Source organism: Apiospora hydei (genome assembly GCF_038363865.1).
Source record: "Apiospora hydei strain CBS 114990 chromosome Unknown utg000006l_segment0_segment0, whole genome shotgun sequence".
NCBI lineage: Eukaryota > Fungi > Ascomycota > Sordariomycetes > Amphisphaeriales > Apiosporaceae > Apiospora > Apiospora hydei.
Window position 1 is genome coordinate 3,333,032 of NW_027117365.1, and position 14,083 is coordinate 3,347,114.

At 51.4% G+C, this 14,083-nt stretch overlaps 4 protein-coding genes across 4 annotated transcripts; 3 read left to right on the plus strand and 1 right to left on the minus strand.

Moving 5' to 3' along the window:
* Positions 1 to 605: 605 nt before the first annotated feature.
* Positions 606 to 1,550, plus strand: PG997_008267 (uncharacterized protein; the record flags this gene model as incomplete). The annotated part of the gene is made up of 1 exon (XM_066812582.1): positions 606 to 1,550. One exon carries the CDS (start codon positions 606 to 608, stop codon positions 1,548 to 1,550), a length of 945 nt encoding a protein of 314 aa, XP_066667924.1.
* A 1,037-nt stretch (positions 1,551 to 2,587) lies between these two features.
* Positions 2,588 to 7,360, minus strand: PG997_008268 (BcdcL1; the record flags this gene model as incomplete). The annotated part of the gene is made up of 3 exons (XM_066812583.1): positions 2,588 to 4,213; positions 4,276 to 5,841; positions 5,894 to 7,360. The coding sequence occupies 3 exons, from the start codon at positions 7,358 to 7,360 to the stop codon at positions 2,588 to 2,590; spliced, it is 4,659 nt and encodes a 1,552-aa protein (XP_066667925.1).
* A 1,252-nt stretch (positions 7,361 to 8,612) lies between these two features.
* Positions 8,613 to 9,692, plus strand: PG997_008269 (TAP42-like family protein; the record flags this gene model as incomplete). The annotated part of the gene is made up of 1 exon (XM_066812584.1): positions 8,613 to 9,692. One exon carries the CDS (start codon positions 8,613 to 8,615, stop codon positions 9,690 to 9,692), a length of 1,080 nt encoding a protein of 359 aa, XP_066667926.1.
* A 514-nt stretch (positions 9,693 to 10,206) lies between these two features.
* PG997_008270 (Cdc73 family RNA pol II accessory factor) lies at positions 10,207 to 11,522 on the plus strand (the record flags this gene model as incomplete). Its single annotated transcript, XM_066812585.1, has 2 exons — positions 10,207 to 10,785; positions 10,863 to 11,522. The coding sequence occupies 2 exons, from the start codon at positions 10,207 to 10,209 to the stop codon at positions 11,520 to 11,522; spliced, it is 1,239 nt and encodes a 412-aa protein (XP_066667927.1).
* Positions 11,523 to 14,083: the final 2,561 nt, after the last annotated feature.

Here is a 14,083-nt window from a genome sequence, read left to right on the forward strand (position 1 = left end):
GTGTTAGTGAAGAATCACAGGGATTCGTTTGTACTTTCCGAGATTAGTAACGACGAAGCGGATTTCGGCGTCGCACGGCGAATCAGTGTTCTTTACCCTCTAGTGGTTGACAGCGGCCGACCGAAATCGATGCATCGGGATACAGCCTCGCATACCATCATATCAGTCTCTGGGCAATCGTCATCCAAGAGAATCAGTATACACAGTATGCAATCGCCGCTGCAACGAAACCCACCTGATATGTCATATTCTGGATCTCGAAGTCCTATATTGGAGCCCGGCCGTTCAAAACACGACTTGGGAAGTATCTCTGACCTCCATGACACCACCTCGCATGCCTCTGCGCAGTTGCAGCCGCCGCGTTCACCTTGTCAGTGCTTTTTCTTGTTTTCAAGCCGCCGCTTTCACTGTGTTGTAGGATTCGCACTAATCCCTTGAATATAGGCCTAGGTTCTTCTCATATACATCAGAACAGCGATGGTAGTCCCAGCTTACATGCCAAAGGTCGGGCATGTAGCATAGCATCAACCTCGGGCCGAGGAGCAAGAACACTAGATATCGAAGGGTCTATCCCAGAACGTACCAGCAGTATACGTCAGTGGTCGATGGACTCGACCACAGCCACTTTGTCGAGCTTGAGCTCGAATCCATTCCGGCCGCACTCGCGGCACACAGCCAACACATCTGTCGATCTGATGCCCTACATCAAAGGCGTCAATTCAAGTCGAGAAACATTCGGCTCTGCCGCATATCGCACTACTTCCGAAAACTACAGCCAGCCGTCTGTGCCTGCGCTTTCTCCCCTATCCCCCAAATCTGGTTTTAATGAAAGAACGGACCCGCGCTCCGATTTCAATATCGACGACGAGCTCTCGTCGTCCGATGACGACGACTTCTCTACACGCCATCCGAGAGGCTCTGGCGAGGAGGATCTTATTTTTAACCCTTCCGGCTACGGATTCGATGCTGGCGAACTACCAGGACTGCCGAACCCATTAGATTTTGCCGTTTCTCTTGAGAAACCACAACCTACCATTTCGCTAAGAAGCTCAAAATACTCTTTAAGAGGGCATCAGGCATTTGGTGCCACCATACCCGACTACGACTGCGATTTCTTCTCTCTGCCAACGAGCCCCATTGCGGGCCCGTCGGCCGACTCTAGGGTCCAGAACTCGCGTTTCCAACCGCCCAAATATGAGCACACCTATTCAAGTGACGACAATGGTCACGCTTATGGGACAGATGATGAAGACACGGAAGATGAGATTTCTTTTGACATTCCAAGAAGCAGAGGCAACACACCGAATCGACAGCCGCCACAAGCTACATGGTGGGCTGGCAGCCAAAGTGACGTGATTGAAGAGGAGGAGGATACCCACATGAGGGTCCTCGAGACTGCTGCGAAGCTTCGGAGAGAAGCTAAGAGGCTCAATCGCATGAGCGGCGCTACAGTTCGAAGGAGGAAAGAATCCTTCAGCAGCAGAGGGACGGAAGCTACTCGTTCTGTGCATCCGGGCGCGTCCAATGGCTCAGATGCTGACATTGAGTAAAACGTTGGTTTTCCTTACTTTTTTATTGCGGCATTGACATATTCCAACCAAATTTCGGCGTTTGGCATAGATGGAATTTACCAGGGCGACTATCACAATCCGGTTGAAAGAATGGGTGGGCATATTGCATATTGCCCATCACAATACCCTTGAGCTTATTTGGGTTCACATTTGTCTGTGACCACGGCCATTTGGGCGGGGGGTTATCGAGGATGTCAGAGCGAGCATTTACGTGTCACGATCATTCTCCCATTGTCTGGGGTGGACGGCCGCGTCTGTCCTTTTCTTTTACGTTCTGACCTTTTGTTGTTACAAGTATTACGATGTGTGTTATGGGAGATTTTCTAGCACGGAGTTCAAAGAAGGACTATTCTCTCAGTATTAATACCCACCACCTCACCTACAGAGGCATCGAGCTATGATGGGAGGTTTAGCGAGGCCCTGAGATTCGAGGCAGTCTTTTTATTTCCATTTGTCCTGTTGTTGTTGTTGTTGTATGGCTTGAGGAGGGCGCGGAAATTGGGATGGAATGAGAAGAGGTGGAGTGTACAGGACAAATATTCAGTGGGGAGATACCAGAGGACTTGGCTTCCTTGTATGCGGCAGCATGATAAATTTACAATTAAAACATATAATTACTACTCTTGGTGGTTCCTGACGGTGCCTATCCACGATGTGATGCCAACTGTTCTTGTCAAAGTCACACACGTGCGCAGCCTCATATAAGACATGGATAGCAATCCGTTCGAAAACACCTGGCAAGTTGTGTAACTGAGAGGTGACGAGCTATCAACCAGTTGACTACCGTAGCTACTGCGAAGTAGATGTATAAGGGAAACACACTTAACATGCACGTCTCACTCTCAAGGTTGACTTGTTAAAGTATTTATTATTCATTGGTTCGTGCGTAGCTGGGTCGTGCTCATTATATCGCTATATGAATAACGGATCTTAAGCATAGGCAACGTATCTTATCTTTACATAACTCTTAGAAACAACAATCCTTTTCCCCCTGGTCCTCATGAATGACCGATAAATCATGAGACGGCAGAAGCAGAAGCAGACACAGAAGACGCCGTATCGGAAATGGACTTGCTGCGTTTGCAGTTGCAACAGTACTTCTTCCTGAACTGCGCCAGGTCAAGCTCCTGAAGACAAGCCATGGCTTTCTTCGCCGCGGCCACCTTGGCGTAGCGCAGACTAGCCGCCGAGGCCGTGGTGACGACGCGGCTATGGATGGTGACGCCCCACTCGAACCCGGCCTCGCCGAGGCCGCCGTCCTCGTCGTTGTCGGCCCGCAGCGGCAGCACGAGCAGCTGGTCGCAGCCGAAGTCGTGCTTGACCTTGTTCTCGAGCGCTGTCGAGGGCTGTTTATTGGCATACGTGTCGTAGATGTGCATGTCCTCGAAGTAGGGGCGCACCTCCGTCTCAAAAAACTGCCGGACTTGGGCGTAGTCGAAACCACTGTCCACGAACAGGGCGCCGATGTAGGCCTCGAGGATATCGGGCAGGCACTTGGGGGGCGGGTTGACGTCCACCCAGTAATTGCGAGCGAATGCGTCGCGCGGAAGCCCAGAGTTCATGGCCTCCTCCTCGGCAGCCTCTCGTGCCTCGGTAATGGCTCCGACATACTCGACTATTTGCTGGGGAATCGCGGCAGTCATTGAGATCAAGTGCTTGTTCAGGCCTAGGGACACGCAAAGACATCCCAAGAACTGGTTCGATACCATGGCCATTTTGTGCTCCGTGAGCCACTGCGGGTCGGCGCTGGTGAATCGATGGAATAGATAGTCGACGCAAACCATGTCGTACAGCGCGTCTCCTAGAAACTCGAGGCGCTGATAGTGGGGGATGTTCTCATACATGAAACTGTATGACGGGTGCGTGAAAGCGGAACGGAGCAGTCGAGGTGATTGGAAGCGGTAGCCAAGGCGCTGTTCGATTTGATCTGCAAGATGAACATGAACAGCTGTAGGGCTAGCCTTCTGCCAATCCGGTGCAACGTAACCTTCTAAGAAATCGTCGAATTTCGTCATGTTGTGCTGCTCGTTACCCGTGAACTTGGTCACGGCTTTTACAGCCATGTCAAAGTCGCCTTGTTCGTAAGTTGTAAGATAGGCAGCACCGATGAGGGCCTCGCAGACATCGGCGATGGTCTTGTCAGCAAGGACATGGATTCCTCTTCCGACTCCCTTCCTACCCATTATGCTCTCGTTTTGCTTTCCCTTGAGCAACTCAAGGCCGTCAGGATACCAGACTCGCCTATTGAAGGACTTTGATCGTATAGATTCCTCGAGCTTCAACTCGAGGGCATGATTAAACAGATTCGTGTTGCAAATCATCACCATGCGGTCGACATGATACTGAAACTCGTTTGCGTCCGCTTTTCGAGCAAAAAGGGCTATGGTAGTGCTCATCTTCAGGAATGAGTCGCCCAAGAGCTCCAGTCGCTCATAGTTGCTGCCCATGCCTTTCTGGAAATTGATCTTTTCCTCTGCGTGCTCTTCAGTATTATCGCTGTCTTTGGTCATTGCCTCAAGAGCCAGGTCGGGCCGGATTCTGAGGCCCAGCGCTTCGCATGCTTCCAGTGCTATCAAGTTGGCATCCATCCGGTGAATGATAGCGGGTAGGTTGTAGGCCATGGAGACAACATCGGTAGGTAGCTGTTTTCGTACAGTCAGCTGCTAGTCCAAATTGCGCATACATACACTACTTTTTAACTTACTGGTGATATTTTCAGGGTCTGGAAGCAGATGTAACAGCGATTTTGCGTGTCCGATGGCTTCTCGAACTCATCAAGAAGATTACGTCTTAGAGGTATGTACTCGGCCTCGACCACGGCGAGGTCCTCACGACGCTCCATATTGGCTCTCGACCTAGACCACAAACTAACACTGTAGTTCCAGATGTCGTTTGGTGCCTGCCTCCGGCCCTTGCTTTTTCTCAGGCCTTTGGGGGCGTTTGGAAGCTGTGTGTCACTTGGCTTCAAACCGTCAACACGGCCAGTTGTGTAGAATTTCCGAGATCCATCGTGAGGATCGGTAACAAAACAATCTTTATAGTCGTTGGTTGCCGAGGTACTATTGTCTCCGTCTTGGTGGCCTTGAAGCGCTGTAATGCAGTCCCAGTCAATCAGCTTGCGGATATGTTCGGAAGTGTGCTCCACGTCGTAATCATGGCTATTGGTCAAAGGAGCCAGGTAGTACGGCAGTTTTTCGGCCTCATGCTTGTACTGCTTACTGAAGACGTCCTCGAATACACGCAAGGTGAAGGCGGTTAGAGCATTAGTGTCATCCAGCGATACTATCATGGTTCCGCCAAGCAGGATACACTGCACCCCTGAGCTTCTACCGTTCCCGAAGAAGATTTGGAAGTCGGCGACAGGAGGTAATGATGATCGTGTGAGAAGGGTCATTGGTCTGGAAGATCGGCCCAGTGCTCGCGGATCAGTCAGCCGGAGCACTGTAACGTACAACTGTGTAGGGATCCCTCTTTGTGACCATAGACCCGGTTTCGTCTTCATCGGATATTCATGTCGCTTCTTGGAACTAAAAGCAAGTTTTGCATTCCTCATCTTTGGTAACTGTTTGCTGAAAGTACTTTGCAGCCAGTTATTGAGGAACCCCTGCTTTCTCAGACGATAGCAAGCATTGAATGCGGCAGAGCATTTTGCGACCTGCTTGGAAGCAGCGCGGTCGCCCATGGCAGTCTTGATGGGAGCATGGTCGGGCAGAATCACCTCGCACTGGAACTCCTTGCCAACACTCTTCACCACGTAATCCGCATACAGGGAATTATCGGGCGTGTTCTCCAAGGAAGAGACAAAATCCGCCAGGACTCCCAGGCTGCTCTTGAAAGTCAGTTTCGCTCCTGTCTCCTTGTCTGTGTAAGACTTCTTGACCTCTTTCCTCAAGTAATAGTCCATATTGTAACTGCTGCCCACGATTCGCCGGCCTTCCGGTAGGACGGTGGACAACTCGCCAAGTGCTTTCTCATTCGTCTTGATATTGTGATACCTCTGGAGATGGTCCTCGTTTCCACGCTCCAGCATGTGGTAAAACCGCGAGTTCTCCATACGAGCCCTGCCCTTGGATTGGATGTACTGTATCATGGTGTTATACAGATCAAACCGGATAACCATATTGCAGTTTGGGATATCCAAGCCCTCTTCAGCAATGTTGGTTGCCACAAGGCAATTGAGCTCTGCAGACCTGAAGTGTCTTATTGCAGCCTCCTGCTCCTTACGTGTCATACCGAGCTGTTCGCCGGCTTCCACTAAGCCAGTCCCTAACTGATCCAAGTATTAGTACTGATATTCGAAGGACGGAATAGATATAGCTTACCAGTATCTGTGGTCGAACGTGTTGTAACCCCATTCCTGACTGCGTGAGCAAGTCGTTCAATACAACCGCGGTAAGACGCCTGTCGACAAAAATGATGCACTTATCCGATTTAGGCGTGAACTGCTTGGTCAATATAGAATACAGCTTTAGTATTTTATCAGATACCAGGTTATGAGACGGTTGCACTTCCTTTTGGGAATGTGCTAGCAGCATCTCATGGGCCAGCTGCACAGCATTCACCTCACTATCAATCATGGGGACCAGTCTATCGTCGTTGTGTAAAACTGCGGCTCTTTTCATGACATATGCCTCGGTCCTGGCTTTGGCCTTGAGCAGTTCTTCCGGAGTGAAACATAGATGCCAGGCTCGGTCAGCACACCATGGACCAAGTTCTCGGGTAGCCCACTTAGTGAAATCAAACAATCTCTTGAAGTGGCTGTTGTGTCCGATCAAACTGTTGAGTCTCGACCAAAGTGGTGTCTCGAACGGGGCTGGGGCAAGACTGTACTCGGCGATTTTCTCAATGCTCGTCTTTTGTAGATGTTCTCGGAAAGCGCCTGGATCTGCAACAGTTGCAATTTCACTGTGCAATAAGCCTTCCAACTCAAGAGCGCCAGTCAAAATGTCGCCTCTTTTCACGTCGATTGGAGAAGCTGTCATTCCAAAGATGCGCGGTCGCTGGCTATTGTGCTTCTCGGCATCTGCGTAGAAGTCCTTGATGATGACTGAATAGGGATGGTTCTTCTTAGCATGGTGGGCCTCGTCGAAGATCAAGAGATTGATCTGGTCAATCTTGAGAAAGGAGTGATGAAGACAGTCTAGGAGAATGGCCGCTGTGCAAACGACCACGTCTTTAGACAGAAGCACATTTTGACAGTAGTCTCGTTTCGTTCCTGAACTTCCCAGCTGCTCGCCCGACACGTCGCCAACCGAATAGTCCAGGTTCGTCCGCAAGAATGTAGATTGCTGAGCCACGAGTGAGACTTTGTCAACAAGGAAGAAGGCTATTTTCGGAGGTTGGCCATTGTCACGATCAATGATTTCTTGTTCAATGGTGTGCCGCAGTAAAAGTGCGGCAATGTTCGTCTTTCCCGATCCTGTACTGAGGACAGCGATGATATTCCTCTCCTTTGCCCTCTCGAAAAGTTCGACTTGGTATTCTCGCGGGCTATCAATAACCTTCTGGGTACCAGGCGCAAGTGTCGCAGATTTGGCATGACTGTCGTTCTCTCCAGCCGTCTTCAGCTGTTCTCTTCTGTACTCGTCGAGGCTCTGTTGAGCAGCAAGTCGCATGGCTCTTCTTTTGAGCGCTTCGGGCTGCTCATTACTGGGCTCGCCATCGCTCAAGTCATCTGGGTCGCTCTCATCCCCTGCATGGGGCTTGCTGCTACGTGAAGCAGCATCATCATCATCGACCGCCGACGACGGGCCGGGGTCAGACGTATGGCTTCGCTCTTCTGAAGCCATCTTGGTACCGTGGCCAGGTCTAGGGGGGCATCAGTGCAGCACTGTTGGTGTATACATGTATACAAGGATACGATGTGCTTTGATCTGAGTCTGAGAAGGAGGTACGGGTCTCAAAAACCTGCACGAGGGGTAGAATGGGTATGTTTGGTGAGAAGCGAAAGGTCAGTTCAATGTCCGCCGAGAAAGGCGAAGACTGAATGGAAAGTAAGCACGCGCTGCGTCTCTTGCCATTTACCTCGAGACACACACATGGGATGCCTCAAGTATGTGGTGATTCAAGTGGGAGAGGCCCAGTACTGATCTCGAATTTAAACATGTGGGAGAAACGCAACAGCATTGAATTGAGCAGATGATTGTCACTTCATGCAAACAGGCGGAGAGCCCCCAGAGCATTGATATGTAGGAGAGGTAGGTACGTAGGCAAACGAACAAACAAGCAACCACTCATTGTTCACCAGTTGCGGCTTCCCGTTCTGCAGAATAGCCTCACCTGCTACTCACATAACCGACATCATGTTTTGGGACAGACAGGGTATACAACATTGAATATTCAGCAGGTCATGAGCACCTGTAGGTGGTTATCTGCACCGAGCTAGAGAGCTTGAGAATATTCACCGCAACTGTTCCATACCTTGGACATGAGAACGACCTCGGTGAAGACATGGAAAACCAGATACTTCAGACATCGGGGAGTTTATTTATCGGATATGTACGTATGCCGCATATCAATATAAGGTTAGCAAGTCAGGTTGCAGTTGAAACATGGATACCCGTTTTTGTCATGCAGGGTCCTCTAGGTTATGTAGTACCTAGGTACCTACATGTAGGTAAGCTGGTAGGGCAGTAGGTACGTACCCCGACTGGGTGAGGCAGAAAAAACGAGGGGCGTTTGGGTGCTGGGCTGGGTGCGGCGTATGGTGGAAGATCTCCTGCTAACCTCAATGATACAATATTGCCCCTCCATTGATTGCTTGATTTGTTGTCTGAAAGACATCGGCTCAAGTTATTACGTATGGGCATGCACATGCGACATATCCCAATCTTGCCACCCAAATAGACCAATCTGGCCACCGCGGGCTATAGTTGTTCGGCCTGCATATCTTCATAACAATTTTCCCCTTCTCCCCTTCTCTTTTCGCAACTTGGTTTAACTTCCAACTGAAAGACAGAAAGAACCTCCTCGTTCCTTGCCCGCCATCCGTACTTCTTTGACTTACACAACCGTGCGGCTGGACTCATTACTCGCGCCAACATGGCTGAGCCAAAGACATTGAAATCGGTCTTCCAGAGCGCCGAGTCCAAAAAGGCGACATTAGATGGCACCTTTGAAGCAAGCTCTCCGACATATCGCGAGGATCTGGAGTTTGCTCTGAACGCTTACCAGGAATGCCTCCGAATTATCAGCCAAGTCTCGCTTTTCAGCAACAACGAAAGTCTGGAGGATATCAACACATCAGATCTGCCCTATCTGTTGGTCAGCTACCGCATAGCCGAACTGTTGCAGAAGATCTCTGTCGCTACCCCTCTTGAGCGCAGGGCAGCTCTGAGGACAACAAGAGAGGCATATGAACAGTTTTTACACCTTCTCGACAACTATACGTTGCTCTCTCCATCAGATCTGAAGCTGTTCGCCTTGTACCAAGAGGATCCGGAGCGCTTCTCCACAATCTCCACCACCGATCCAGCAGCTCGGCGCAATGCTAAAATTGCGAACTTCAAGCACGAGAAGGAGTTGAAGCAGAAGCTCGAGTATATGCGGCACTCTCCACGCTACCTTGAAAATGGCGGCGATGAGGAAGCAGTTAGAGAGCTATACCTTGCCAACATAGGCTACTGTGCCCACATGACATTTCAGGCCTTGGAAGGTATTAGTCGCGAGATGGATGTCCTCGCCCAGGCCCCTGTGCCGCTCATCCCTACCACAACAACCGTGGAGGAGGACGAGAGGCGACGCCGGTCGCCAACGGAAGTTGATGGCTACTCGGACCGCTTGGATTCACCCTTCCAGAATATGCAGTCATCTGGACCGCTCCTGAGCCAGGACGGGAAGCCGTTACGGCCCTTCACACTCACAAACGGACGACAAGACTTACAGCAAGGGGTTTTCCGATCTGGCCACAATCTACCTACGATGAGTATTGATCAGTACTTGGAAGAAGAGAGGCGGCGGGGCGGAATCATCGAGGGTGGAGGGGAGGCTAGTGGTCGACAGGCGACCCCAGATGAAGACAATTATGAGAAAGCGGATGCCGAGACGATGAAGGCCCGTGAGTGGGATGAATATGTCGAGGCTAATCCGAAGGGCAGTGGCAACACTCTAAACAGAGGCTAATGGGGAAGCAAGACTGCCATGTATTTCGAGCGGATTTCAGCGAGGCAATACACGTAGAAAGCAGGCGAAACCCATGAAATAATTTGATCACCGCTTTCGCATCTAGATTTTGGCGGAGCTTTATACTTGACCGCGAAGGAGAGTGAGTCCCTGAGTCGATGCTTCCGTCATGGCAGTGAGCTGGAGACATTAAGTCACGCAATCAGTCTTCCTCTATCATAATATCGTATTTACCATGGCCGCTTGAATTTAGTTGGTTTATCTGAATTCTTATGTGTTATGGGCAATTCAGGGTGTGGTGGTTGATCCCCCCAAAACTAACAGCCTCGTTACCGAAGTTATAAAAATGTGTGGCTGTGCAACAAGGCTGCATTTCTGGAGCTTCACTTGTTCAACAACCAAACCCGCGCGTCATCACAACCTCGAACTCAACCATTACCACATTCAATTCCGATCAAAATCAAAGTAGAAGCTCATCTGCGCGTCAAGCTACTTGGACTGGGACTTGGACGCCATGGCGACCACAGAAATGGACCCGTTGCTGCTCCTGCGCCAGTCTTTCGCGTCTGGCAGCGCGATAACCGCAACCTTGGACGACGGTTCCGAAGCCGACCTCTCCAAGGCCACAAAGCTCACTTTCACAACGCCGTCACGGATATCGCTACCTATAGACACGGCGACACGCTTCGTATCCAACGACACGCCCGTCGACCTGCGCAGCATCTACCTGGCCTGGCTCAAGCGCGAGGTCGCCATCCCCGAGTACACGGCGTCCGTGTCGCAGCTGAACGACGAGCTCGCGGGCGGGAAGAAGGTGCAGAATTTGGCTTTCGTCGAGCGGTTAGACCTGATTACCTGGCTGGAAGGTGCGAGCGAGGAAAGCGAATACATCAAGCCGCTTGCTGGCGACAAGGATGGCGTCGCCTCCAATGCGGCGGCCGCGTTGGCGTCCAAGGGCGCGCAGGCTCCCGCCATCGGAGGCACTGTGGGAAGAGCAGGGAAGGGCACATTAGATCCACGGCTGGCCGTGATATACAATAGCGAGCGAAAAATGGGCGATCGGAACGCGGCGCTGCGAGGAATCAAACCTACTGTAAGTCTCAGAGCGGCGCTTTTTCCTCCTTCAGGCGTTTACGGTATATTTCACATACTGACCACAAGTGATGACAGGACTTCTCCCATGTTCGCAAGCTAGCAGCACCTTTCATGTCCAAGAGCCGATCCTCCACAACAAATATCTCCTCCAACCCGTCGCTCGCGCTCAACCAGAAGACCAAGCGCCCCGACCCTATCATCCTCCTGTCGCCCTCCGCCTCTTCCCTCCTGCGGATGTCCAACATCAAGTCGTTCCTCGAGGGCGGCCAGTTCATGCCCGCCGACAGCGCCAACGCGGGCTCCACATCGAGCGCGTCCATGCTGCACATCAATCGCTACTGCAAGGACATTGACCCGAACCGCCCGATGCGTTTTATCCTGGTCGAGGGCCCCGAGAAGTTCAAAGAGGAGTACTGGAACCGTGTGGTGGCTGTTTTCACGACGGGCCAGCCGTGGCAGTTCAAGCAGTACCGCTGGACCAACCCGCACGACCTGTTCCGCCACATCCCCGGCATCTACGTGGGCTGGCGCGGCGACCAGCTCCCCGAGAACATCCAGGCCTGGGGCCACCGCGTTCTCAACGTCGGCATCGACCCTTGGAAGGCGATTAACCCCACAGGCACTGACGCGAGCCGCTGGCGCGATCGCGAGGTGGTCGAGTCGATCTGGAGGGCCATCGAGACCAGTATGCGAAGCAAGGGTTGGAAGAAGGACCAGGCTCCCATTGCGATATGATGATGAGGGTGGCATATGGATGGTCTGGACGGTTAAGACGGCAATAGCGGTGGCTTCTGGCAGGAGCTAGAATGCAAGAACCAATATGTGTATCAACAGGAGAAAAAGGCGTAGAGGGCAAGCACCAAGCAAAAGTTGAAATTCAAGGGCGGCATTTATACGTCTTCCCGCCATGTACAGTTATCTGCTCTGGGCGTGAGGGTCCGTGGCTTATTCATCAGCCGGCTCAGACACGGTACACGAAATGATAGAAAGAGAGGAACACCTCTTAATGAATACCGAATTGAACCTCTGAAATCTATGTGATGGACTATACCTGAAAAACAGGCCGCTCAAGGATAGGGCACTGAATCATCAAGCTCGGCCCTTGCAACCCTCAAGACTTTGACCATGGATCATTGCCAGAGGGGACGCCCTACTCACACTCACATTTCTATCAGGTTTTTCTTCTCTCCTTCGTTACTGCACTCCTTGGATTGTGCCGAACATTGACTGCCAAGGATTCATCTCATCATCCGCCGCTTCCCGCAGCCATCGTAGCCTGTAAATAGACCCTTCACATATCACGATCAAGTTTCCAAGTCGTATCAATGCACTGCGGCGTGTCCCTTTCCCTTCCTTCCTAAGGTCTTTTCTTCCCTCTTTCGTATCATTAAAAAGTGGAAGGCTTCAATGATGTCTAGGAGCTGATATGTGTGTGTGTGTGTGTGTGTGTGTATTAAACCATCTGGGAAGATGACCCGTAGGAGAAACTGTGAACCCCCTTGAGATATGGGTAGTGCTGTTTGACCGTCGTGGTACAAAATGTCAGTATACGATACGAGTCGCGGGACCAGTCGGCGCGTAACTCATAGCATATTGGCTGAACACGGTGAACTTCCAACTACGTCGTTTCGAAACTCCGCCCTGTCCTAAGACGATGACAGGGGCTGCGAGGGGTATGGCATCGCAGGGCAGCAGGCTAGCACACGGGGCTGGACCTTCAACGACTTCGTCTCATGAACAATGTAGCTCTACCTAGCTGCTTCAACCAAACGACCAGCCGAGTCAGGCCTCCTTCGCGGTTCACGGCCCACCGACTGGTATCGGATGCCATCGCTGCGATAGGGCGGGAGCTGTGAAGCTGCAGTCATCGAGGCTGTAGAAAGTCAAAGCCGAGAGATACGGAAGGGGGCAAATACCTATAGTCAAAGGTGATCAGGCCTCGTCACTCTCATCACTCTTCTGGAGGTCTGTCAATATGTCGCTCGGTCTACTCTATAAGTGCGACGTGTTATACTCCCGCTCTCGCAACCCGTTGTTCATTTTACAAGGAATGTATGGATGGATGCGCCACCGGTTTTACTTTGATACGGATCTCCAGCGAAGGGCCACCTTAGTCAAGAGCCGTTAGCACTTCCGAAGAGTCCTGAGCTCTAGGCCTCCAGCAAAATGACGGCGCAGCCCATATACGACAGCTAGGCAACATAACGTTACCGTGCAGGGGGCTGTCTGTCTATTCCTAGTTTATATGGCGATTTGTCTTGATATGTGTTTAAGGGGTAAGTCCCAAGTCATTTCGGCTGATAAGATCGGGTGCGAGCAAGACAAATTCACTCGTCTAAACAACAATCCTGTCAAAGGACATTCTCATTATACGGCGTATCAGCTATGACCAAGAAACAAAGACTCAAGCTCCTAGGTGTCCTCCTAAGGACTCTGGGCGGCGGATGGTTGCATTGGGCATGATTTGCATAATACTTAGGGCAGACAGACATCGCGGCATGGGCGGTTTCCGGTCGGTTCCCAATCCATCACCGGTAATAATTATCTTGGACCTTCTCTGTTCCATGCGCTCTGCCAACGCGTAGTTGGAGGCAGCCGCCCAGTCCACCAAGGCTTAGCCACAAACAAGCATATGAACGCGAGGCCGTCTACATAGCCTTACCATAGCCGCATTCCGCTAGCTAGTCAGCACTTGGGCTTGGATTCTGCTTCTCCGGGGAAGCGTGTGCCGGACGCGGGATTTCTCGCGTCCGGACTTGGCTGTTCGGCCGATACGCAAGGAAACAGCGAGAGTATTGGCCGCATGCATTGGCTGAATCTGGGCGTGTGGTGTTCGTCCTGACAAAGATCGGAAGAAGGAAAAGACTCGCTTGGACAGTCTGAGCTTCCGAACTGCACTGCCCCCTCCCCCTCTCCGTACTCCCTGCCAGGCTGCCAATGCTAAATAGGCTTCTGCTGCCAGATGGGAAACACCACTAGAGATAACTTGCATGAACCAGGAATGCCAATACGAAGCTGATGGGATCCCACCGCTAGGGTGTCTGACGGATATCGACTCCTTTTATATCACATACACTTACAGCCTGCCAGCCCCAGAAAGCATCGAGGTGGTTCGTGAGTGTCATAAGTTGTGCTATCTCATCCTACTCATCACAGAGAATACCATGCTATGAGAAGTTGGATGGCACTCGACTCAAGGGAATGTCTGCTCAGGTAGATATTTCGCCACCTGGATGGCTACTCGGCAAGTAGGCAGCTGCCATGCTCTGTGTCTTTCCCTATATTGAGTAGGGCTA